This window comes from Haliotis rubra, unplaced genomic scaffold, assembly GCF_003918875.1.
Source record: "Haliotis rubra isolate DU_JTF1 unplaced genomic scaffold, ASM391887v1 Scf401, whole genome shotgun sequence".
Classification (NCBI taxonomy): domain Eukaryota; kingdom Metazoa; phylum Mollusca; class Gastropoda; order Lepetellida; family Haliotidae; genus Haliotis; species Haliotis rubra.
Window position 1 is genome coordinate 839,876 of NW_025767082.1, and position 27,117 is coordinate 866,992.

General features: G+C 45.2%; 1 protein-coding gene across 1 annotated transcript; it reads left to right on the forward strand.

Moving 5' to 3' along the window:
- The first annotated feature begins 202 nt into the window (after positions 1-202).
- On the forward strand, positions 203-26,799 carry LOC124287586 (vacuolar protein sorting-associated protein 13A-like). Its single transcript, XM_046724073.1, has 18 exons — positions 203-252; positions 9,534-9,771; positions 10,194-10,326; positions 10,537-10,689; positions 11,681-11,783; positions 12,140-12,205; positions 12,849-12,905; positions 14,219-14,355; positions 14,660-14,855; positions 15,519-15,594; positions 16,138-16,223; positions 17,209-17,332; positions 17,791-17,914; positions 18,130-18,196; positions 18,759-18,907; positions 20,520-20,646; positions 26,178-26,665; positions 26,745-26,799. The coding sequence occupies exons 4-17, from the start codon at positions 10,649-10,651 to the stop codon at positions 26,295-26,297; spliced, it is 1,473 nt and encodes a 490-aa protein (XP_046580029.1). The 5' UTR covers positions 203-252; positions 9,534-9,771; positions 10,194-10,326; positions 10,537-10,648; the 3' UTR covers positions 26,298-26,665; positions 26,745-26,799.
- Positions 26,800-27,117: the final 318 nt, after the last annotated feature.

A 27,117-nucleotide genomic window follows, 5' to 3' on the forward strand; every position in this document is an offset into this window, starting at 1 on the left:
GTATTCAGATTTTTCTCGGTTTGTAATAATTTTAAATGCCATTATTTTTTAATACTATTCGACTATGCCAGAGTATACTCTCTGTGGCATGTTAATGTAATAGTAAATTTGAGTGGCATTGAGATGTATGAACAATAAGAAGTGGTACACTCTAGTGCTGTACAGGCCTGTGATGTTTAAGGGTTGCCTGCTTTTCTAACCTAGGCTCATGTACAGAGCGTAGACCTACCATCTAACAAAGGTGTCATCCAGGTAAACCGCTCGCCACTCACTGCCATTGCTGCCGCTGCAGTTCTCTACCTCACTCACAGTCCAGCTTTGCCAACCTGCAATAACCACTGCATGCCGTCAAATCATATATTATTAAAAAAAATTATCTAAATTCTCAACTGTCTAAGCAAAAATTTAAATGGATTATTGAAAAATATCTTTTTAAGAACTTATATCATCGCATTCATGATGTTTGAGATTTAAATTTGAATGGTTCTGTAAATGAATATATGTTAAAGAGGCCATGGTTGGCACATCTGACACAAGGCCTGGTTCTAGTGTAGTTGGTCAGTGGGTGCTTGTCGGCTTCTAATGCATTGTGGGAGCAGAGCAGTCTGTGTTCACCTTTCACCTCACGTCTTGTTTATCCTCTTTCTCCAGAGATTGCTAACTCAGTTTCTAGTCAGGTGTGAGAAGAGAGACTTGGTTGATGTCCACAGAGCGATCTAGGCACTCTAGCTGTGTTTAATTATCCTGGTTGTGGTATTGAGACCGTGCTGTGGACTGGGGACAGAGGCAGATGAACTCTTTGTAGAACTGTACAAACACTTTGTAGTGCTGTTGGACACAAGTAGCTGGAATAGAATCACCAAACACTTCTGTCCTGGCTTTTATCACTTTTTCAATCATGCCCAGGTGAATGGGATGGAACTATAAATCTTCTTTGTACAAACTGTCAAAATGACATTTGAGTAAGGATAGTGTGAGGATAGGCACCCATGAGGGATGTCACCTGGGTCCTGACTGGACAGGTCCTTCTGAACTATGACCAGGCTGTATGTGTGTGTGATCCTACTTGACTGTGACCAGGCTGTATGTGTGTGTGATCCTTCTTGACTGTGACCAGGCTGTATGTGTGTGTGATCCTTCTTGACTGTGACTGGACTGTATGTGCGTGTGATCCTTCTTGACTGTGACCAGACTGTATGTGTGTGTGATCCTTCTTGACTGTGACCGGACTGTATGTGTGTGTGATCCTTCTGAACTATGACCAGGCTGTATGTGCGTGTGATCCTTCTTGACTGTGACCAGACTGTATGTGTGTGTGATCCTTCTTGACTGTGACCGGACTGTATGTGTGTGTGATCCTTCTGAACTATGACCAGGCTGTATGTGTGTGTGATCCTTCTTGACTGTGACCAGACTGTATGTGTGGGTGATCCTTCTTGACTGTGACCAGACTGTATGTGTGTGTGATCCTTCTTGACTGTGACCGGACTGTATGTGTGTGTGATCCTTATTGACTGTGACCGGACTGTATGTGTGTGTGATCCTTCTTGACTGTGACCAGACTGTATGTGTGTGTGATCCTTCTTGACTGTGACCAGGCTGTATGTGTGTGTGATCCTTCTTGACTGTGACCAGACTGTATGTGTGTGTGATCCTTCTTGACTGTGACCAGACTGTATGTGTGTGTGATCCTTCTTGACTGTAACCAGACTGTATGTGTGTGTGATCCTTCTTGACTGTGACCGGACTGTATGTGTGTGTGATCCTTCTTGACTGTGACCAGACTGTATGTGTGTGTGATCCTTCTTGACTGTGACCAGACTGTATGTGTGTGTGATCCTTCTTGACTGTGACCAGGCTGTATGTGTGTGTGATCCTTCTTGACTGTGATCGGACTGTATGCGTGTGTGATGCTTATTGACTGTGACCGGACTGTATGTGTGTGTGATCCTTCTTGACTGTGACCAGACTGTATGTGTGGGTGATCCTTCTTGACTGTGACCAGACTATGTTTGTGTGATCCTTCTTGACTGTGACCAGACTGTATGTGTGTGTGATCCTTCTGAACTATGACCAGACTGTATGTATGTGTGATCCTTCTTGACTGTGACCAGACTATGTGTGTGTGATCCTTCTTGACTGTGACCAGACTATGTTTGTGTGATCCTTCTTCACTGTGACCGGACTGTATGTGCTGTAAGAACCTTCAGCAACCCATGCTTGTTGTAAGAAGCATCAAATGGGATCGAGTGGTCCAAGATGTGGTGACTTAGTAACTTGGAAGATACATGTCATCAGATACCAAATGTGTAGATGGATGCTATTGATATCAATCACTAGACTGTCTGCTCTATACTCAGTTTGTACAGACCACTGTCATCTAGTTAGAATGTTGCTGAATGTGACGTAAGACAACAAACGAAACCTTACAATGAGTGACTAACAGCACCATTTACATTCTGAACTAAACTTTAAGCCTATGTTATTGCAATTTCCATGGAAATGGTCATTCTTTTTCAGAGAGATCGTCCTTGGGGTACATATTATGCATTTTCCGGCTGAAAAATGTCCTGTGACAGTTAAATCAATGTTTTTTGACTAAAAAGATTGAACAATCAATAAACTCTTTTATTTATTATACGGCCCCTACCTCACGGAGTTACCTCCCTTAGAGCATGCGCACCAACTGGGTAGGCTCCTAGACCCGTATCATCATTCCTTCTGCTGTCACTGCCGTGAACAGACGTGTTTATAGAAATAGACCGCACTTCATGAGCCGGACAGCGCTGAAAGCTACTAAGAAAGCTATGTCTGAGACACCACCTGTATGTATGGTCTTTATTTGCCTAAAACAAGGAACAGTAAAGCTTTACAGTTGGTTGTTTCATAATTGTGACTTTGTATTAATACAAAATACGCCGAACTTTCCGTGGTTTACGCATACGTGTTGCTCTGCCATGGCGGGAAGTTTAGCGTGCCATGTGGTCGTAATATTGCGCATTAAAACCAACTATTACTTTCCGTGGTAACCTTCACGTATTTTCAATGTTTTCGACGTGTTTATATGCTGCTGGCCGCTGTTAGCTACATGCTTGCGTGTTTGCTTTCAGGCCTTTTCATCCTGTTCGGTCTGTGGACAGAGAGAAATTCCACGGGCCGACAGGCATGAGCTATCGTTGCCTGTCTTGAGAAGACAGGCCACGGCGCTGAGTCCCTGCCCTATTTGTCTGGCCTTTTCCCCGGCCCAGAAGAGGCGTGGCCCGATCGCTGTTTTATCGCGGAGATGCGTGGAGGAGGAGGGGACCTGACGCAGGTCCCCCGTCTAAAACAAAACGTCACGTCAAAAAGGGAAAAAAATCCGAGGCCTTCCCCTACTACCACCGCCGAGTGGTTTTGACATGTCAGTAATGGACTCTATGTTTCAGCAGCATATGGACTCCGTGAAGTCCTTCGCTCGGGAGTCGGTTGGAGGTCTCCGGCAGGAGTTCCTCGCCCACCGGACGAGGCGGAGAGTCCGGGTGGGATCGCCGGGCTCGGCTCGATCCCTCAGCCTTGAGGCGTCTGTAGATCCGTTGCCTCTGGCCGGATCCGGACGCTTCGGCTGCTCGAGAGGAGAGGTGCTCCCAGTCCCCCTCGGAGTTGGCGCAGGGGACCGTGAGTATTCCTGGTATTCCGGTCCTTGCGTACACCGCCCCTTGAGCGGAGGCACCAGTTCTGCCTGGCCTGCCTCCAGCGTCTCGGGACCGGGGTCCACGACGCCGGCTGGCGCTGGCGTGGAGCCGTCTGTCTGTTCTTCCCTTCCTGTGGTTCCTAGCGCTAGGCAGTCCACCGGGTCGGGGTTCGGGTCCTCTTACGGAGGAGACCCAGCCTCTGACTCGGGCTCGGGCGCCGAGGCAATGGAGCTTGGGGAGGTTGAGGAGCAGGACGGAGGCTTCCGTTTTGCTTCGGCCTTGCGGGAGGTCCGGCAGAGAATTGCCGAGGGCCTACCCCAGGCCGCGGTGCCTGCTGGTTCGCGTGGACTTCGACTGAGTTCCGCTTGCCAGGCGGCGTTTGCCCTAGGCAACCCTCGCAGACGCAGCTCCGCATTCTGCCTTCGTTGGTCTCGGACGTGGTCGATCCCCTCTTGTCTGGTGCCCGAGTACGGTTTGACTTACCGGATCTCGTGCGGCGCTACCAGCTTGGGGAGGATTCCCTGTTCGTTGTGCCAATTGTAGACGAATGTGTGTTCACTTCCGTCGCCCTGGGGGGAGGCTCGGCTTCCTCCGGAGCAGCTCCGGCTGCTCGGCAAGGGCGCCTGACTCCACCTTTTGCCCTCGCGGGAGCCTCTGCGCACGCGTGCGGACCCACGAGGAGGTCTACCAAAGCGATGCATGCAGCAGGTGCGGGTGGTGGTCCATGAGGCCTACTCTCCCCTCGGTTCAGAGGTCGGCCCTGGAGGCGGAGGGCATGCTGGCGAGGTGTCGACGCATGTCGTGCTGCTCCGTCAGCCGGAAGTGCAGGCTCACCTCGCGACTCTTTGCGGTCTGCTGCGCCGACGGTGATGTGCGCAGTCATGGGGATCGCGCGCAGGCTGTGGCTGTCGACGTCTAGGTACTCGGCAGCAACACAGCAGACCTTGCTGGCCCTCCCTTTCCGTCTGGGGCGACCCTCTTTCCAGGGGCCCAGCAGGTCATACGGGAGGCTGCCGCTGCAGCTACCTCCTTCAAGGACTCTAAGGCCTTGTTGGAGCACCGGGTGTCGCCCCAGCGGCTCCGTGCCACCTTCCTCCGCCGGGTGCAGCCTACACCCGAGTCTGCCGGCTGGCCCGGCGCCGCTTGGTAGGGTAGGCGGAGGAACAGTCCGCCAAAGAAGGTAGGGGCAAGGAGCAGTCCTCGACTAGCTCCCAGCCTTTTGGGCGCGGAGGTCTGCCCGACCTCCGTTAACCCATCAGGCTGCCGCTCAAGCCGTGTGTCACGCCCAGTCAGCTCCGCTACCCGGGTCTACACAGCGCTCCTACCCCATATCCCAGTGGGAGGTCGCTCTCTCTATTCCTGCCGGAATGGGAGAAGGCTACCAACAACGCGGCAGGTGCTGGCCACGGTCAGCATAGGCCATCTCCCACTGTGGGGCGTGGTCCGCCCGACTTCACCGGCATACGTCGCACTCCGGTGCGTCATGTCAAGCCAGGGCGGACATATTGCGACGACGGTTCAGGCTCTGCTGGACAAGTCCATGTCGGCGCATTCCACCGGGAGAGGTACAGGCGGGATTTTATTCCGTACTTCCTCGTCGAAGAAAGACGGCGGGTTCCGTCCCGATTCTCAACCTCAAGGGGTTGAATCGCGCATGCTCGAAGTACCATCCTTCAAGATGGAGACACTCTTTCGGTGATCTCATCTGTTCAGCCCGGCAATTGGCTCACGTCAATCGACCTAAAGGATGCGTATTGCATGTACCCATACATCCATCGTTCAAGCAGTACCTTCGGTTCTCTTACGCACGGGATGTCTTACCAATTCAGGGTGCTCCCCTTCGCATATCGACTGCCCCAAGGGTGTTCACCAAGCTCATGTTAGTCCCAGCTACCCTAGCTCATTTCGCAAGGAAGGCGTTGTTAGCCTTACCTAGGCGACTGGTTGCTCGGGCACTAACACAGCCAGCGAAGTCAAGATGCTACTCACACAGTGATAGACATTCTAACTTCGACTTTGGGTGGATCATCAACCTCAAGAAATCCGACCTGGTACCCACCCAGGACTTGGTTTTCTTGGGAGCGATTCCAAAGCGAACAAGGATCTCGTTTCCTTGTCGCCCGACCAGGTCACCAGAGTTCGGGAGATGGTATCTTCATTCCTCTCCCAGCCCCAGGCACCAGCACGGACTTGGCTCCGTCTATTGGGCCATATGGCGGCGGCGATCTCTGTAGTGTGGCGGCGGTTGAGGATCGTCCCATACAGCAAGCTTTGGCTCGGCTGTGGACTCACACGGAGGATCTGGAGCGCAGTCTCACAGTCCCCGAAAGTGGTTGACACCTTACCTTCAGTGGTGGACAAATGTCGGGAATCTCACCAGGGGTTCCCCTTGAAATCGGACGCCAGCTCTCACAGTTCAGACCGATGCGTCCCTCACGGGCTGGGGGGTGTTCTGGGCAGTCTGTCGGCTTCCGGACTCTGGTCCGGAGCGAAGCCCACCTTCACATCAACGTGTTGGAACTGAGAGCTGTGCGGTTGGTATTCGGCGCTTCAGAGAGCATGTCGTGGCCAGGTAGTCCGTCTTCAGTTAGACAACCAGGCGGCCATGTCGTACATCCTGAAGCAGGGAGGCATCGGTGTCCGGCAGCTCCTCCGGGAGCGTGGGACTTTCTCCTCTGGTGCGACCAATGCGATTGTCAGGTACTCCCTGTTTATCTCCGGGGCTGGAGAGCGTCGCGAGCAGATGCGGCTCTCGCCGGATCCTGGCCCGCCGCACGTGGATGCTCGACAGGCAGATATTCACAGTAATCTCCCAGTTATGCGGGTCGTTCGAGGTGGATCTGTTTGCGCCCGGCGGGGCGCGATCAACTTTTCCGTGTTCTGCTCTCTCGGATACCGACCAGGGGCGTTGGCTGCTGACGCCTTCCTGCTGGATTGGGACGGGCAAAGTTTCTGGGCGTTCGCCGTTACCACTCATTCCCGTGTCCTTTCACAGCTGTCCACGCAGCCAGCTCGGCTACTTGTGCTACTGGCACCGCTTTGGCCGTCACAGAGCTGGTTTCCGGTAATTCTCAGGTTTCTGGCTCAGCCTCCTGTTCTATTACCTTTGCGACCGGACATTCTCACTCAGAGCGAGGCCCCACCCAAATCCACCGGATTCAGTGGGTGGCTTGGCCTCTGTCAGGTCTAACCTCGAGGCACGCAGCGAATTCCTGCAGCAGTTGCAGACACAATTCTGGCCAGGCGGATTCGACAAGCGTTCAGTACGAGGATAGGTGGTCCCGCTATGCGCTGGTGTTCAGATAGGGGATTGCAGATCCCTTTTCTGCGGATTTAGTCAGTATTGGAGTTTTTGCAAGCTCGTTTGGAAGAAGGCCTGGCGGCCGACCATTCGCTGGCTACTCCACCGCTATTTCCACTTTTCACACCCCTGTCGATGGTGCTCTTCTGGGGCAGCACCCTCTCGCATACGCGCCGGCTGGCGCCAGAACGGATTCGACCTGCTCTCAGGCGAACCAGTCCACCTTAGGATTTGTCGATCGTGCTCGATTGGCTGTCTGGTCCTACTTTCTCACACCTATCGGCTATTTCCATTCAGTTGTTGACCTGGAAAGCTGTTTTCTGGTGGCGGTAACATCTGGTCGTAAGAGGGTCGGCGATTTACATGCTATGTCGTCCGACCGGGCTGACTCTGTTTCACGGATCGTGTCAGTATTAAGCCTCCAGATACTTACCGACTGAAGGTCGATCCACGCTTTCCATGTGACAGCTCCTATCGAACTTCCTACTCTTACCCAGCCTTCCACATCGGGGACCACTCTACGAAGCACTCACCCGTTGGATGTCCGTAAGACGCTCAAAGTCTATATCAAGCGAGCGCAGGGATCCGTCACGGGTACCCAGCTGTTCTGTTGTTACTGGTGGCGGAAGGCTGGTCTGCCAGCGAGCAAGCAGACTTTGTCTCGCTGGCTAGTCTGTATTTGTGCGCAACCTTATCAGGCTAAGGGCAAGCCTCCCCTGAGGGGTTGAAGGCTCACTTTCGGTCAGGGCGGTAGCCGCCTCAAAAGCTTTGCATCGGCACTCCCCATTGAAGAGATCTGCTCCGCCCGCTATTTGGAGCCGGCCAAGCGCGTTTATCGCCATTATCAGCTCGTCACGCATTCCGTGAATCGATGCGAGCTTTGGCGCATACTGTTCTCTCCAGTGGACAGTGTCCTGCCACCCTGACGAGTGAGTCTTGGTTTATTGGTTTGTTTGACGCTACTGTACAATAATTCCATTATTGACATGTCTGCTACTGTGTGCTCACTCAGAGAACCTGTACCCCTTCGATTCTCTACGGAGTTACTATATCGTTAGTGAGTGGTATTTTGCTTTCCCCTACGGTGCTCTTATGTAAAAAGCCACTCAGTGGGTGGGGATTCATTGACATTAAGCACTCGTGCAATGTCTCATTATGCTAGAGAGGTGAGTCTTTGAGCACAATTCCTCCCTGTCAGTTCCCCTCCATAATGCCTCTCGTGAGGCGAAACTGGGACAAGTGACAGGTGAGTGTTATGGCGTCTGTTCAAATTTTTCCATGATACGATCGCTATATTTGTGTGTGCTTGGACAGAATTCCCTCCTCCCTGGCCTCCGGTCTTTGGGAGTCTGTGTTTATGCATAATATGTACCCCAGGGCGATCTCTCTGAAAAGAATTAACCAAACCTGAAGAGGTTTTCAATTCTTTGAAGAGAGTAGATCGGGAAATGAGACCTCCAGCCTCCCCGCAATTCTGTTCACTGATATATTCAGCAGAAGGAATGATGATACGGGTCTAGGAGCCTACCCAGTTGAAGTGCGCATGCGCTAAGGGAGGTAACTCCGTGAGGTAGGGGCCGTATAATAAATAAAAGAGTTTATTTATTGTTCAATCTTTTTATTCAAAAAACATTGATACAACTGTCACAGGACATTTTTCAGCCGGAAAATGCATAATATGTACCCCAAGGACGACTCTCTTCAAAGAATTGAAAACCTCTGCAGGTTTGGTTAAATTTTCTTTAGTTTATTGCTTTTAAATTGAAAATGTTATCTTCTAATTCTTATCTTTTTCAAATCATGTGTGCAAGAAAGGTCATTCTTATGTCATCTTTATTTAATGTCAGTTTGTATTCAATCCTCTTTCTATTACATGGTTGTCAGGTGGATATTTTGTTTAAATTTTTATATCTATATTTCTATGAATTCCATATTTCTTAGCATGTAAACCAGCAGGATTTTGCAACCGTAATGTGCTATTTACTGTGCCAAATTGAGTTGTGATTTGTGTCCCATGATCCTCATCCCTTGGATTACCATTCCCTGACGTTCAGACACATTTTACCCTAATAGTTTATATTTATGCCATTTGCCATTTTATTATATCAATATCTATTTCAGCTTTTGCATGCATTATGATATTTATGTAAATACTGAGAAGTATCAGTGCTTGAATGTACAGCTTCTTAAGTCTGGCTTTCTTTGTTGCTGTAGCAAGCCTGCATGACAGTGGCTAACACTCAGTCAAATCATTCATATTCTCATATATGTTCCATGTACACTAAGCTGGATAAAGTGTCATTTGTTTAATTAAACTTAAGTGAACTGTCGATAGTATTGGCTTGTTTTAAAATGCTTGAACTTGCCTTGAGTGAAGGCATGGCTTGTTTTGATGTAGTTTAACTAGAAGCCTAAGTCAAGGTGCTGGTAGAATGATCTCAATTCACAGTATGGTATATAAACTGTTTGCAATTCTTCACATTTTGTATTGTAGTTGAGTCTGAAGTCTCCTGTCTGACAGCCTGAGAACAGATGTTTGTATTTGTGATGTCTGTTTACAGCTTAATGAGGGGAGAACAGTCCAGCATCTGCACCTTCATCTCATTGGAGGGACTGAGCGTGTCCGTCATCAACCAGATGTACCACGAGGTGGCATTGCTGTCTGTGGCCAGCAGTCCTTCAATGTGGGAAGTTGAGGTCAACAACCGGTGGAAGATCCTCAACGTGGAGCTAGCAACATGGCTGGAAGATCAGTGGAAGAACGAACAGGACCATGCCAACCTGCATGACCAGATAGAGGTGGGTGGATGATAGGGACGACTAGATAGGGTGGAGTTGAGGACTGGGTAGAACAGACGAGGACTAGATAGGGTTGAGTTGAGGACTGGGTAGACCAGATAGAGGTGGGTAGATGACAGGGAGGACTAAATAATGATGACGGGTGAAGGACATGTGGAATGGAAAAAAACAAGATCATGCCTGCCTTCAAAGCCAGGGAGAGACCAGAGGAAAAAAGTAAATATTCATAAATATTTTCTTATCTGAGATATGAAATGGGGTGAAACTGTACGCAGAATGAGTCATAATGAGAGACAAGAAGGTGATGAGTCAGTAGTAGATTGGCAGTGTCACAGATGTGTCTTTGTGAAAAGACTGGAATCCTATCATGACAGTGTTTTGTGAATACACCATGGAGATACAGACATTTGTGTTGATTCTAGGCTGATCTGGTGAAGATGCAGATGTCTAAGCCGTTCATGGGCGCCCTGAGACGGACTCATCCCTGGGGTGTGGTTCCAGTATCGCCACTCCGAACATCACATGAGTGTTTATGCAAGAGTACAGAGACTGCAGGTAGGTACCATCATCAACAGCAATGGTGCTGAAGATTTTACCATTACTCTCCCTGGTGCCTGACATCTCCTCTTCCTTCTGTCCATCACTATCATCATGTGCAGGAGGGTTTCACTATAGTGCCATGATTGTTTCCCCACGTGTGATTGAGTGACAACACTCCCCAGGTGTGTTGATGCTGCAGTCTGACTGAATGGGTTCTTGTTCCAGTTGGACAACCAACTGACAGACGCCTACTTCCCCACAGTGCTGAGTCCTGCTCCAATACCCCCAGTACATCCTCCGCAAGACAGGGACCAAACCTTTCATAGAGCTCAGTCTGATGAGGAGAACGGTCCCTGAACGCAACATTGATACTTTCAGGTAAACAGCAACTCAAACTTAAACAGTTTTGGCAAATTCTCTTAAGATATTTGGCCTATGAAACTGTAACTGTGTGGGGGTGACTCCAGATTTCTAAGAAGTTGCCATCTAGCAATGTTACGCTTTCTTTTGTCACTTTTGCTATCAGTTTTGTATCATTATTTAAAGTTTTATCTTGTAAAACATTGGAGTATGAAAAAATGTAATGAAAGTTTGAGGTTGTGTGTATTTCTGACACTGCTACAGCAGTTTTCTTCTTAAACATTTTTCTACATTTTTATATTTCCTCTCAAACCTGATTATGAAACTGGAATTTTGTTTAAATATATGTTCCAAGCAATGTTTGAAGAAATCTTGTCTCCTTTTAACATAGCAACCTATTGAAAATGTCATCTTCATTATTATTCAGGGAATTTTGCATGTATGAAACATCCCTGCTATGTCTGGTCACAAATTCACACAAACATTCAGCTGAGCTACAGAACCTTGCTGCTCTGTTGTACTGGATAGATTCCTTTCAGTTATGTGAAGCAGGATGTCTGTACACAGAGAAATATCTGGCTTTTATCAACCACCCTGGTGGTAAACTGAATCAGAATAATGCAAAAACAAATTTTCTACTTAAGTTCAGTTTGGCCACAGATGCTGCTCGATTCAGAAGAAAATCAGTAATTCTTAATGCGGCTGTATGAGAGCACGCTGTGCACTGAATGTCAGTGAGACCAGTTGTAATCTGATCAAGAACAGGCTGACGGGCTCAATTGATTTAACTTTAAGCTGTTCAAATTACCTTTAAGGCAATCAGACCAATGTTTCAAATTTTTGACTAAAGAGGGTGATTTTATTAATAGCTACAAGAAAAACCATCCTTGCTATGTGTAGGATCAGGGTTAAATTCTTCTTGATTTTGTTTCTGTTGATTTCTTTAAGATCAACTCTTAGTTTAAACGAAGATGTTACTTGTTGTATGACTGATTGGGGTTATGTGCAGGTACTTCAAGGTGCTGATTCAGGAGTTCAACATCTGTGTGGACAAGGGCTTCATGCTGTCTCTTCTTGATGTGTTCTCCAGCCTTCAGACCACACCACCAGAGGTCAGTGTACACTCACCACAACTTGTCTACCTCTTAAAGGGCAAATAGGCTGTATATTCAAGATCAGAGGTTATGTTCTAAGCACATTTCCTCCAGTGCCTCTTCAGAATAAGATGGATGGCAGATTTCAGTGAACACTCTTTCATTATAATTTTGTTTTCTTTTGGACAAAAATATATGACTACCGCTCTACTAGAGATACAGAATGTGTTTTTTGTATTCACACATGCCACATGCCACCCTCCATTAAATTACAACTGTTCTGTGAGGGGAAAATTCTGTGTTCTGTACTATTGCGATCTACAGGAAGGTAGACCATGTAAGTTTGAAGTGTATACCGGTATTGTTTTTCACAGAGCCACCAGTTGCACTCAGACTTGCTGGTTGCCCAGAGATCACTTCAGGAGGTCGCTGTTGTCATGGTGAGGACCTTGTGTCTGAATCTGGGATGGAAGGATATTGTTAAGATTGCATAACTGGACTTGAGGATCCAACATATCTCCATTCCTTCACAATAGAACCCATGAAGATCTGAGTTAGAATTGGTCTTCAGCAACCCATGCTTGTCATAAGGGTTACTAACGGGATCGGTGGGCCAGACTCGTTGACTTGATTGACACATCCCAATTGGTTGATCCTCATTGTGTCGATCACTGGATTGTCTTGTCCAAGTCGATTATTTTCAGACTGATGTCATGTAGGGGGAAAGTTCCAGCATGCAGCGTTTAAAGCAAACTTTCACTACCGATTCATGTTCACCATCATGGCCGTGTTCATGACATCAGTATCGCTTGCTCTCATATCACTCACTACTCACAGTAATCTGATTTAATATATGACAGTTGTTTCATTCCACTTCCATCATTCGAGGGTTTCAGTCAGTGACTGAATTTGTTAGCTGTCTCTGTTGCTGCTATCAGTAATCACTGGTTTATCTGACCCAGGTTATTTATAGCTGGAAGATTTCTGACATATATATAGCATGTATGGGCTAGTTGTATCGTGTGTTTCCCAACAGAGAGTCACTTGTTTAAAAAGTTGTTTAATGTAAGTGTTTCTTCCTAGATTGCAACCCGGCCACAGAGAGTGTACTTTGAGTTCCTGCATCTGTCTCCCCTAAAGGTGAGATCTTCTCTACACTTCTACACCTTATTGTAAAAGCTGACTTAATGCATCTGGTAGTGAGGCTTATTGACCTTATCATGCTGAAATAATGTGATGTCATCCACTGGTTTGTGCGGTGCACTTTCCTGAAGATTGTTTATATTTATAACTAATCACAATAAGAAACTATCAATTGTTATGCATATCATCGACAGTACTAATGACATTTTTATATTCCTTTTGATACAGTTCAATCTCAATGCAAACAACTATAATATGTTGATGGTTTGATAAACGTTACAGTCTTAATTTATACACACAGAAATAAGTATCACAACTCATATCACTTTTTACCTCAATATAGCTATATATATTCCTCTCAAAATTATGTTTCTTTCTTATGATTATTTTGACCCTTCGGGCACATTATGCATGAACTTAAGATATGCGAGCATCGCATGCAGTGTTTGTACCAGTCATTATATATCACTGGTACATATACAGTGAGACCTCGGATACCCGGACCCAAGATATCCGGAAACCTCGCCTTCCGGTCAATTTTTAGAAAACACCAATCTCTTACGTTATAAAAGTGACTGTCTATAACGGATATTCGGTTTCCGTTTCCGGACGGTACATTTTACAAACAAACCGGCTAAATCAACACAAAATTGACTCACCTATCCGCACGAAGCTTTGATCTACCGCTAACAGTGTGAAGGGAAGTGCGAGAGTCCCAGGTGTTTTGACACGAGACGTGGTCGGCTAATCTGGATTAATGATCATCAAGGTATTGGTGGTGATTAGAAGGCCTAGCTGACACTAAGTTAACCATTGAGTTCTAACTGTTAAGTTGTTTATTCAGTCAAAGCAATACTAGTGCAGCGTGTCGATATTCAAGTCAGTTGGTCTTTCAATTGATCACAAATGGCGGCACCCAGTGTTAGCAGTCCTCAATGAAAGACTTTTTCAAAACTGAATAATTGTACAGGAATGTCTATACATGTACAATAAACGCTTGATGATCATAAACATTTTTGATTTTCCTTGAGGTGTATGAAAACCAAAAATCCAGATATCCGGATATTCAATTATCCGGACGATTTACTTAAAAACGAATGTGTCCGGATATCCGAGGTCTCACTGTATATATATACAGTTGTGTGGCTCTACATTTGAGAACTGATATACCTATGTCATCAGACTTCATTCTTTCATTTGGGATTAATCAGTTCACTGAAACATGATTCATTTTCCTGCAGCAACCACTTTGACATATATAAAGACATTTGACTGTACGTAACATTCATTGTGTGTTCTCCACATGGTAGATGCGGGTGAGCTTTTCACTGAATGGAACTCCACACTTGGTGAACCAAAAGGTTTCAACTTTCGCCTCTGACATTGTGGACTTCTTCCTCAACTCAGTTGGCGCCACTTTCACCGAGATCAAAGGTGTTGAGCTCAGGTACATAGATCTTTATATCTATTCAGCCACGGCAGATTCAAAAGTGTCTTAAAGAGATATGGCTAAATATATTTTGGCATATTCTGCCAACCAGACGAAGGTAGTTTGTATCCTGCTTCTAACACCAGTAAATTCTTATAAATAAGATATTGTTTTGGATACTGAGCAAGTGCTGATACTGTCAGATGGTTGGCTAAATACAGTAGTCTGCTGATAAATTCGTTAGGTGAGCAAGTGAAGAAATTTTAAAATGAGACATTTCATCCAAATTGCTTGTTACCATACCAACATTACAAATTTTCAGAATGGCTTTCTTCCAACGCCGAGGTGCCCTGCTGTCCACCAATCAGCTGCTAACACAGATCCGCTCCCACTATACCCAGCAGGCCTTGCAGCAAGCATATGTCCTGGTGCTCGGACTTGATGTGCTGGGCAACCCATATGGTTTAGTGCGGGACTTCACCCAAGGACTGGGAGACTTCTTCTATGAGCCATTCCTGGTATGTTCTTTCTTCATCAGCATCAGCATCAGCATCTACTTTAATAATCTTGCACTTTTCTAAAGTTAGTTTTCTTTGTGTCTAAAGCCCTTGAAGGTTTTGTCACTTCAATGTAGATTTGGATTATGTCACTGACTGAGCAGAGTTATGTCCCGTAGTTGCCAGGATCTGATGTTCATGGGATTGATTCAGTTCATTTTTGTCCTTATTCAATCAGCTTCTTACTGCTGGATCTCCACAAACAGCTGCAAAATTCACTCACTCACTCACTCTTACTGCGTGTTTTCATCTAAATGTTATAGGGGTCTATGACTGATATCACTTTAGCTGACTGGACAGACACATGTCAGGTGTAAATACAGATATGAATGTGAAATATTTCACTTTGTATATCATAATGTAAACGTTTTCTCTATATTTATAGATATAGTTATTTAACAGAGGTCAGGTGGGATAAGTTGTGGTGTTGACATCAATTACTAGAAATAGAATGCGAATATGCTGAAAGTGGTATTCCCAATAGCCTAATGCAGTCGGATGTCTCCAATCAGATTTTTGCAGCAAACACAGTTATAGAAGTTGATTCTACTTTTGTCTCATTATTATGTACTCACAAAAATATAATAGTATTATATTTCCAGGATGTTTCTGGTCTGTTTTCAGGGCTCCATACAAGGGTCAGATGAGTTTGCGGAGAGTCTCAGTCGTGGTGTACACAGTCTCATGGGCAAGACTGTCGGTAGGTCTATAGTCTCCCGTCAACAACCTATTCTTTTATCGTGTTATCAGTTTGTTGTGACAAGTTGTCCTGTGTAGTACAGTGGAAAGGTAACACTGTAGGTGCAGTTAAGCAACTTGTAGAGAGTAGTTGGCTGGGCGACTGTGTTTTGTAGTTTGACTCCTGAGAGTTTTAGAGGTTGGTCCTGCCCTTCAATGAAGCATGGGTACATACATGTCTTCATAGGCAAATGACTTTGTTCAAAATATGCATTTGTTCCCAAAGCAGTGAATGGGTACCTAGTAGGATGAGATACCCCATGTATGACTATTAACCTGGTATCTGATAGTGAACATGGAGTGTACACTGATCCAGTCACTGGGGTAATGAAACAGTTTGTTTTTGCCTAAGTGAGCAGTTATCAACTGGCCTGGTATGCTATACAAATTGATTATATAGTGCTATGATGTTATGTAACATCCATTACCATGCAGTGTTGATATGTATGATATACCATAGACAGCAGTGACAAGTTTAGCTTAACACAACCTCATTTCTCCACAGGTGGTGCTGCTGGTTCTGTTGCCTTGGTAACAGGATCTTTAGGCAACGCCCTCGCTGCACTTTCATTTGACAGTGACTACAAAAGGGTGAGTAGCTTTGGCTGGATTGACCATAATGATTTACATGTAATAAAATTTGTAAAATACTAGTACATTTTTAAATTTTTCTTCTGTGGATCTATATTTCACCATGTTTAATTTACTGGACTCACTGTGACAACTAGCTGTCTTTCATGTCATTCCTTCCATTCCTTTGAAGGCAGAATGGTAATGCAGGGTTTTACATGACACAGAAATGTGCTTCCAGTACACCCAAACAATATCTTTAAGTGCATCGAGATGGACGCACAATAACATCATTTACAAAGTATGGACAAGAAATATACTATGGTCCTGTGATCAAAGTAATTATATAATCTTCCAGAAGGGTACACCATTTCATTTACTTTACAAGACACTGATTTTTTGTGAAGGGTCCCTAGAAATAAATTGAAATGGATCCCCTTTACCCTTATTTTTTTAGGGTTAAGAGGAAAGCTGGTAACGTGTTAAGTCATGTTGATAGAAGTGACTACATGCCTGTGAAGATCCAGGTTAAAATTGGTCTTCAGCAACCCATGCATGTTGTAAGAGGCAACACAAGTGATTGGGTGGTCAGACTTGCTGCATGTCATTATATCCCAACTGTACAGATGTTCATGATGTCAGTCACTGAATTGTCTGGTCCAGACTAGACTATTTACAGACAGCTGTGCAGCATTAAACAACACACAAAACAAGGAAGTGACCACAGAAAAGTGGCTGATGTCTGCATGGGTTTGAATCTGATATTTGGATTTAGGTTTAAATCATAAAGATACAACCAGTGATTATTGACAGCTGTTGTGTGTTCTCCATCCTCTTCATCACCTAGTCACAGCAAGACAGCTACTGTGGTGCCAGATGAAGTCACTGACACAAACAACACACCACTCACAATCTACAGCGATCACAAGAGTTGTAAGGATTCATGCTATAAACCAGAACATCCAATCTGTGTTGGTGTTGACAGTGTTTATGTTTGTTGTTGCAGAAGCGACGTACACGGCTGCAGCAGCAACCACGGAGTCTGCCCGCCACCATCGTTGTTGCAGGTCGCAGCATGGTGCTTGGGGTCTGTCTGGGATTCTCAGGGCTGGTTCTCGACCCAGTCAAAGGTAACCTGATTCATCAACATATCTTGCATCTTTGAATGGTTTTCATAGATCTTAATGTGAGTCTTTTTTGTGGACAGGCTCAGCGTAGTATTTTGACTTACATTCACTCACGGACACATTCCCCCACCTGTACAGTGTGTTTACAGCAACCATCATTAGTTGTAACAGGCGACCAGTGGGGATTTCCGGTCAGAATTCATCCTTACTGATTGTAGGAAGTGATACGGGTGGTCAGATAAGCTGGTGGACTAGTGTGTGTGTCACTAGGGATTGCTACTCAGGTTATCACTCACTGGATTGACTGGTCCAAACTCAGTTATTTACATGGCATTATCATATGGATTGAATATTGCTGATATAACCATCAATGGAATATTGCTATGTATTATCAGTTAATGTTAAGTCAACTAGTGTATCCAAATGACACTAAGAGCTTCTACACTTTCTGTTGTGTCCAGGAACTCATGAGGAAGGAGTGGAGGGTTTCTTCAAAGGTGTTGGTAAAGGTATCCTGGGATTGCTGACCAAACCCACGGGCGGCATCATCGACATGGTCAGCATGGCCTTTGATGGCCTGAGAAGGTGAGTCTTTTAGGAAACTGTCTCTAATATTGTGAAACGTTTAGGATGAGTAATGACTGTTTCCTGCTAAAACACCCTTTGTATGACCGTAGAATGTGGGTTTCTGTAAGGTAGTGAGCTTTCACTGTGCCAGTATTAACAATTGAGCAAACTGAACACATGCCGAGGCATCTAACACAGGAAAGACACAGACTTTAATCACTGTCTGTCTGCAGGTCAGCCGAGATGGAGGATGGTGTTGTCGCCAGAATGAGGCTACCTCGCCATGTCAACCCAGCCATGGTGAGTGGTCAGTCGGTATTCATATCAGACTACAGCATGGTTCAAACATCTTACAGGATCAGGAGGTCGCTGACTTCGTTAACTTCAATTAATTACAGTTACCATATGCAGTCAGTTTGGCTCAAAAGCGGACTGATAAATTGCAATCTAACTCGAAAACTAATAAACGTTGGTACTCAATGAAACGCTGATCATACTCAAAACATCAGACCAACTCTGTGAGTCTTGCAGAATTTATGTCCTTTGTTTAACAAGCTATCATTATTGACACAGTTCTCTATTGGTTTCGAGGGAGGAGTGCAAAGAGAGTAACAGCCAGGTGTATGAGAAGTGCTGACAAAGTTATTGATTCTTTTACCTGTGTTGTGCTGTCTCCAACCTTTCTCGCACACCTGGCTGTTCCTCTCTTTGCACTCTTCCCTCTTAACAGAGTGTAACTGGAATATTGCTGAGTGCGACTTAAACAATAAACAACTTACGTCTTCATGTATGTTTCCGATTTGGAACAGTTTGACATGATCGTGTGAGTGACAATTTTTAAGTCATAATTATTGTTTTACAGGGTCTGAAGCCATTTTCTCCCTACAAGTCTGTAGGTAACCGCCTGCTGCATACAATCTGTAAGGGAGGGTATGCCAAGTCGGACACGTACTGGACTCATATTCCTCTCAGCAAGGAGGAGCGAGCAGACGTACTGATGATCACAGACAGGTGAGATGACTCGGGATCTGATGGGAACACACTTGTCAATACAAGGGGTCTGATGGGAACACACTTGTCAATACAAGGGCTCTGATGGGAACACACTTGTCAATACAAGGGATCTGATGGGAACACACTTGTCAATACAAGGGATCTGATGGGAACACACTTGTCAATACAAGGGCTCCATGTTAGCTTGTATGCATTCTGTATAGAAACAACATCATGTGTGTTTGTCAAAGTACCAATAGTCAGTGTCTGATATTACCTATTTGCAATGCATTCCCAGCAGGTTGATATTGCTGACATCAGATGTCTATCCCAGCAATCTGACATAACAGATGTGCTTCTGTCTATCCAAGCAGTCTCCTATTACTTATGTGCTCATGTCTATCCAAGCAGTCTGCTATTACTGATGTGCTCATGTCTATCCAAGCAGTCTGCTATTACTGATGTGCTCATGTCTATCCAAGCAGTCTCCTATTACTGATGTGCTCATGTCTGTTCTTGCTCTCTGCTATTACTGATGTGCTCATGTCTATCCAAGCAGTCTCCTATTACTGATGTGCTCATGTCTATCCAAGCAGTCTCCTATTACTGATGTGCTCATGTCTATCCAAGCAGTCTGCTATTACTGATGTGCTTCTGTCTATCCAAGCAGTCTCCTATTACTGATGTGCTCATGTCTTTCCAAGCAGTCTCCTATTACTGATGTGCTCATGTCTATCCAAGCAGTCTCCTATTACTGATGTGCTCATGTCTATTCCAGCAATCTGACATAACAGATGTGCTTCTGTCTATCCAAGCAGTCTCCTATTACTGATGTGCTCATGTCTATCCAAGCAGTCTGCTATTACTGATGTGCTTATGTCTGTTCTTGCTCTCTGCTATTACTGATGTGCTCATGTCTATCCAAGCAGTCTCCTATTACTGATTTGCTCATGTCTATCCAAGCAGTCTCCTATTACTGATGTGCTCATGTCTGTTCTTGCTCTCTGCTATTACTGATGTGCTCATGTCTATCCAAGCAGTCTCCTATTACTGATGTGCTCATGTCTATCCAAGCAGTCTCCTATTACTGATGTGCTCATGTCTATCCAAGCAGTCTGCTATTACTGATGTGCTTCTGTCTATCCAAGCAGTCTGCTATTACTGATGTGCTCATGTCTATCCAAGCAGTCTCCTATTACTGATGTGCTCATGTCTATCCAAGCAGTCTCCTATTACTGATGTGCTCATGTCTATTCCAGCAATCTGACATAACAGATGTGCTTCTGTCTATCCAAGCAGTCTCCTATTACTGATGTGCTCATGTCTATCCAAGCAGTCTCCTATTACTGATGTGCTCATGTCTGTTCTTGCTCTCTGCTATTACCAATGTGTTTGTCTCTATCCAAGTAGTCAGGATGTTGCCCATGTGCTAGTCAATGTCATTGATATTAATGATGTGCTTGTGTAATCCTTGCTGTTGGAATATGTCTATCCCCAGTATTACCAATGTGCTTGTCTCTATCCAAGTAGTCTTGTATTGCTCATGTATTGTCAATGTCCCAGATTTTACTGATGTGCGTATATTATCCATGCTGTGTGTCTATCCCTGATATTACCAATGCGGTTTCAGACATCTGCTGGTGCTGGAGAAGCGTCGGTTCTGGGGAGGATGGGACGTGGAAATGAAAATCATCGTAGATCACATCCTTGGTGTACCAGCCATTGTTGGTGACAAACTTGTCTTCAAAGTTAAACAGGTGAATACTAGAAATTACATATTACATACAAGCTCTTTAAATGCCTGCTATATGTGACCCCATAAATATGATATGAAGTCTAGATGTTATCTGGTTGTCTGCTAACACTCAGGACAGTTGGCAACCTAACAATTATGGAGCATGTCATGAAAATGCACACATTTCTTACCTACCACTACCTAACCACCTACCAAGTACCTACCTACTGCCATCTTACCCTTCACTTCCAACCTTCCTAGTAGTCACTACAAAACTACCTACTGCCATCTTACCCTTCACTTCCAACCTTCCTAGTAGTCACTACAAAACTACCTACTGCCATCTTACCCTTCACTTCCAACCTTCCTAGTAGTCACTACAAAACTACCTACTGCCATCTTACCCTTCACTTCCAACCTTCCTAGTAGTCACTACAAAACTACCTACTGCCATCTTACCCTTCACTTCCAACCTTCCTAGTAGTCACTACAAAACTACCTACTGCCATCTTACCCTTCACTTCCAACCTTCCTAGTAGTCACTACAAAACTACCTGCTGCCATCTTACCCTTCCTAGTAGTCACTACAAAACTACCTACTACCATCTTACCCTCCCTTCACTTCCAACCTTCCTAGTAGTCACTACAAAACTACCTACTGCCATCTTACCCTTCACTTCCAACCTTCCTAGTAGTCACTACAAAACTACCTACTACCATCTTACCCTTCACTTCCAACCTTCCTAGTAGTCACTACAAAACTACCTACTGCCATCTTACCCTTCACTTCCAACCTTCCTAGAAGTCACTACAAAACTACCTACTGCCATCTTACCCTTCACTTCCAACCTTCCTAGTAGTCACTACAAAACTACCTACTGCCATCTTTACCCTTCACTTCCAACCTTCCTAGTAGTCACTACAAAACTACCTACTGCCATCTTACCCTTCACTTCCAACCTTCCTAGTAGTAGTCACTACAAACTACCTACTACCATCTTACCCTCTTCACTTCCAACCTTCCTAGCAGTCACTACAAAACTACCTACTGCCATCTTACCCTTCACTTCCTTCCTAGTAGTCACTACAAAACTACCTACTGCCATCTTACCCTTCACTTCCAACCTTCCTAGCAGTCACTACAAAACTACCTACTACCATCTTACCCTTCACTTCCAACCTTCCTAGCAGTCACTACAAAACTACCTACTGCCATCTTACCCTTCACTTCCAACCTTCCTAGTAGTCACTACAAAACTACCTACTACCATCCATCTTACCCTTTCACTTCCAGAACCTTCCTAGTAGTCACACTACAAAACTACCTACTGCCATCTTACCTTCACTTCCAACCTTCCTAGTAGTCACTACAAAACCACCTACTGCCATCTTACCCTTCCTAGTAGTCACTACAAAACTACCTACTACCATCTTACCCTTCACTTCCAACCTTCCTAGTAGTCACTACAAAACTACCTACTGCCATCTTTACCCTTTCACTTCCAACCTTCCTAGTAGTCACTACAAAACTACCTACTGCCATCTTACCCTTCACTTTCAACCTTCCTAGTAGTCACTACAAAACTACCTACTGCCATCTTACCCTTTCACTTCCCTTCCTAGTAGTCACTACAAAACTACCTACTGCCATCTTAATTCTTCACTTCCAACCTTCCTAGCAGTCACTACAAAACTACCTACTACCATCTTACCTTCTTCACTTCCAACCTTCCTAGCAGTCACTACAAAACTACCTACTGCCATCTTACCCTTCACTTCCAACCTTCCTAGCAGTCACTACAAAACTACCTACTACCATCTTACCTCTTCACTTCCAACCTTCCTAGCAGTCACTAAAAACTACCTACTGCCATCTTACTCCTTCACTTCCAACCTTCCTAGTAGTCACTACAAAACCACCTACTGCCATCTTACCCTTCCTAGTAGTCACCAACTCACCCTTCCTAGTACCTTCCTAGTAGTCACTACAAAACTACCTACTCGCTATCTTACCCTTCACTTCCAACCTTCCTAGTAGTCAGTCACTACAAAACTACCTACTGCCATCTTACTCCTTTCACTTTCCAACCTTCCTAGTAGTCAGTCACTAACAAAACTACTACTGCCATCTTTACCCTTCACTTTCAACCTTCCTAGTAGTCACTACAAAACTACCTACTGCCATCTTACTTCCTTCACTTCCAACCTTCCTAGTAGTCACTACAAAACTATTCCAACCTTCCTACTAGCCATCTTACTCCTTCACTTCCAACCTTCCTAGTAGTCACTGCTAAAACTACCTACTGCCATCTTACCCTTCACTTCCAACCTTCCTAGTAGTCACTACAAAACTACCTACTGCCATCTCATCTACCCTTCACTTCCAACCTTCCTAGTAGTCACTACAACTAAAACTACCTACTGCCATCTTACCCTTCACTTCCTAACCTTCCTAGTAGTCACTACAAAACTACCTACTGCCATCTTACCCTTCACTTCCAACCTTCCTAGTAGTCACTACAAAACTACCTACTGCCATCTTACCCTTCACTTCCAACCTTCCTAGTAGTCAGTCAGGATAAGGAAAAAATATGTAATTTTTGAGTAAAATTGATATTTTATACTTATCCTGACTCATGAGGTCAGCCCTCCCATCCTCCCCAAATAACACTTTGGATTTCCCTGTAAATTCAAATGTTGGGCTCAGTATATGAGGAGAGAGTGAGGCACATGGGTAGAGGTGGCGCCCTCGTTCCCGCGCTTGTGGAAGGGAGGTAACTCGTGGTGTACTAATTAGTGATTTTACATTGAAGGGAACTTCAATTAGGGAGATACAAGTGTTCCACTATGTTCGCAAGAGGAAGGAGACAAGCAAAAGAGCATGAGTCAGGATAAGTATAAAATATCAATTTTACTCAAAAAATTACATTATTGACACAGTTCACTATTGGTTTCGAGGGAGGAGTGCAAAGAGAGTAACAGCCAGGTGTATGAGAAGTGCTGACAAAGTTATTGATTCTTTTACCTGTGTTGTGCTGTCTCCATCCTTTCTCGCACACCTGGCTGTTCCTCTCTTTGCACTCTTCCCTCTTAACAGAGTGTAACTGGAATATTGCTGAGTGCGACTTAAACAATAAACAACTTACGTCTTCATGCATGTTTCTGATTTGGAACAGTTTGACATGATCGAGTGAGTGACAATTTTTAAGTCATAATTATTGTTTTACAGGGTCTGAAGCCATTTTCTCCCTACAAGTCTGTAGGTAACCGCCTGCTGCATACAATCTGTAAGGGAGGGTATGCCAAGTCGGACACGTACTGGACTCATATTCCTCTCAGCAAGGAGGAGCGAGCAGACGTACTGATGATCACAGACAGGTGAGATGACTCGGGATCTGATGGGAACACACTCGTCAATACAAGGTGGTGGTGGTGGTGGTGGAATTGGGTTTAACGTCGTGCTTGAGAATATTTCGCTCATATGACGACGTGCATGCGTGTGTATGTGTAAGCTGGTTTTATAGTGCTAGCCCACTGAGATACCATGCCACAGTGAAGCATGAATACCCCATTCAGACACATTATAGCCAACCAGTCCTTGTTGTACCCATAATGCCGAGCGCCAGGCAGGGACCAACAAGTACCATATTTTAATGTCTTTTGGTATGACGCGGTCGGGGATCGAACCCGCGACCTTCCGCAGTCCGGGCGGATGCTCTAACCACTACACCACGGAGGCGGTCGTCAATACAAGGGCTCCATGTTAGCTTGTATGCATTCTGTATAGAAACAACATCATGTGTGTTTGTCAAAGTACCAATAGTCAGTGTCTGATATTACCTATTTGCAACGCATTCCCAGCAGGTTGATATTGCTGACAGCAGATGTCTATCCCAGCAATCTGACATAACAGATGTGTTTCTGTCTATCCAAGCAGTCTCCTATTACTGATGTGCTCATGTCTATCCAAGCAGTCTCCTATTACTGATGTGCTCATGTCTATACAAGCAGTCTGCTATTACTGATGTGCTTATGTCTGCGTTTGCTCTCTGCTATTACCAATGTGTTTGTCTCTATCCAAGTAGTCAGGATGTTGCCCATGTGCTAGTCAATGTCATTGATATTAATGATGCGCAGGGGTGGAAATAACTTTAAAATTGCTAGTGTACTCCGGTACAGTTGAACATGTAAAATCACTTGCCCTGATAATTTTTCCACTGTACCGGGCGTTTTCTTGTTGAGTTTTGAAATAAACAACATAATTTACATTGGAAAGTCAACTGGACACCGGTACAGTGTGATATACAAATTTGCTTGCCAGACAGAAAAAAACACTGGACTCGGACGTCGGGCAATGGGTTATTTCCACCCCTGATGTGCTTGTGTAATCCTTGCTGTTGGAATATGTCTATCCCCAGTATTACCAATGTGCTTGTCTCTATCCAAGTAGTCTTGTATTGCTTATGTATTGTCAACGTCCCAGATTTTACTGATGTGCGTATATTATCCATGCTGTGTGTTTATCCCTGATATTACCAATGCGGTTTCAGACATCTGCTGGTGCTGGAGAAGCGTCGGTTCTGGGGAGGATGGGACGTAGAAATGAAAATCATCGTAGATCACATCCTTGGTGTACCAGCCATCGTTGGTGACAAACTTGTCTTCAAAGTTAAACAGGTGAATATACTACAAATTACATATTGCTCATCAAGTGCTATACAAAAATTTCAACCTTATTAAATGCCTGCTATATGTGACCCCATAAATATGATATGAAGTCTAGATGTTGTATTGCAGGTTGTCTGCTAACACTCAGTTGGCAACCTAAAAATTATGGAGCATGTCATGAAAATGCACACATTTCTTACCTACCACTACCTAACCACCTACCAAGTACCTACTTACTACCAGCGTCAACCCGGAGTGCGGTAGGTCGCGGGTTCGATCCCCGACCGCGTCATACCAAAAGACGTTAAAATATGCTACTTGTTGGTCCCTGCCTGGCGTTCGGCATTAATGGGTACAATAAGGACTGGTCGGCTCGGAGTCAGTATAATGTGTCTGAGTGGGGTATTCATGCTTCACTGCGGCATGGTATCTCAGTGGGCTAGCACTATAAAACCAGCTTCAGTCTGGGCTAGTACAAGCAGACTCACATACACTTACACACGCATGCACGTCGTCATATGAGCGAAATATTCTCAAGCACGACGTTAAACCCAATTCCACCACCACCTACCTACTACCATCTTACCCTTCACTTCCAACCTTCCTAGTAGTCACTACAAAACCACCTACTGCCATCTTACCCTTCACTTCCAACCTTCCTAGTAGTCACTACAAAACTACCTACTATTAGAAAGTAAGGATAACCCTACATAGAAACAGTGCTGCAGTCACAGATAATCTTGACCTTTGATCTGGATGATTGGCATTTTAGAAGTTGATGAGTAATAAGAAAGGTATGTACTTTATGGATGATTGTACCAGAAGAATATGTGATGTAGTTGTGAGGCATGTGACTGATTCTAACATTGGTGTTTGTTTCCCCAGAATGACTCGAGTGTGAACCTGTTTTCGGGGAGTGAGATGGAGATACGGAGTCCAGAGCCCGAGATCCTCACCTGGGTACAGAAGCAGATAGAGAATGTCATTCAGTTCCGTCAGCAGTGACTGATGTATCCTGGGCCGTACTGAGCCTCCTTATGACACCTTGAACTTACTGGACCTGGAACTGCAAACTTTCCAGTTGTATTTTCAACTTTTCGTGATATAAATAATGTGCAATGATCGTGACCTGTTCTAAGGAGAGAGTGTATCAGACAAAGACACATGTATGTGTTGGTATCTTTGTGCTACAGTGGGAACCTGACATGGTAAAGGTTTGATGATGTCTGATGGCAACCTCAGTAGATGACATCTGGAATATTTGGTCCCCAATCTACACCAGTCCTTCAGGAGCAGATGAAGGAAGCAGACCTGTGGTGAGGTCTCCACAGCCACATACTCCCTTTGTTCCCTGGGACCCAAGAAGGGACCAGGTCCTCTTGTGGTGGAGCCAAGGGGCAGTCCCCACAGCCACATACTCCCTTTGTTCCCTGGGACCCAAGAAGGGACCAGGTCCTCTTGTGGTGGAGCCAAGGGGCAGTCCCCACAGCCACCTCCTCTCTGTGTTCCCTGGGACCCAAGCAAGGCACCAGGTCCTCTTGTGGTGGAGCCAAGGGGCAGTCCCCACAGCCACCTCCTCTCTCTGTTCCCCGGGACCCAAGCAAGGCACCAGGTCCTCTTGTGGTGGAGCCAAGGGGCAGCAGGACCTCTTGTGTGTTCAGTTGTTCATAGAAGAGGATGTTCTTTTGAGGCTCCACAACTCCAAGGCAACAAGCACTACAACAAGAACAGGATGTGCCTGTGAGGACCTTGAGACAGGCCACACTGCCAACCCATGTTTACAGGTATCCTTCATCAATACTTCTTCATACAGTAATCTGACTTT

Bases quoted from the DNA above. Each gene is read 5' to 3' on its own strand.
- LOC124287586 (XM_046724073.1), top strand. From the start codon at position 10,649: ATGAGGAGAACGGTCCCTGAACGCAACATTGATACTTTCAG. The intron at 18,197-18,758 runs GTGAGTGGTCAG...ATTGTTTTACAG, and splicing joins GCCATGTCAACCCAGCCATG to GGTCTGAAGCCATTTTCTCC. The intron at 20,647-26,177 runs GTGAATACTAGA...TTGTTTCCCCAG, and splicing joins TTGTCTTCAAAGTTAAACAG to AATGACTCGAGTGTGAACCT.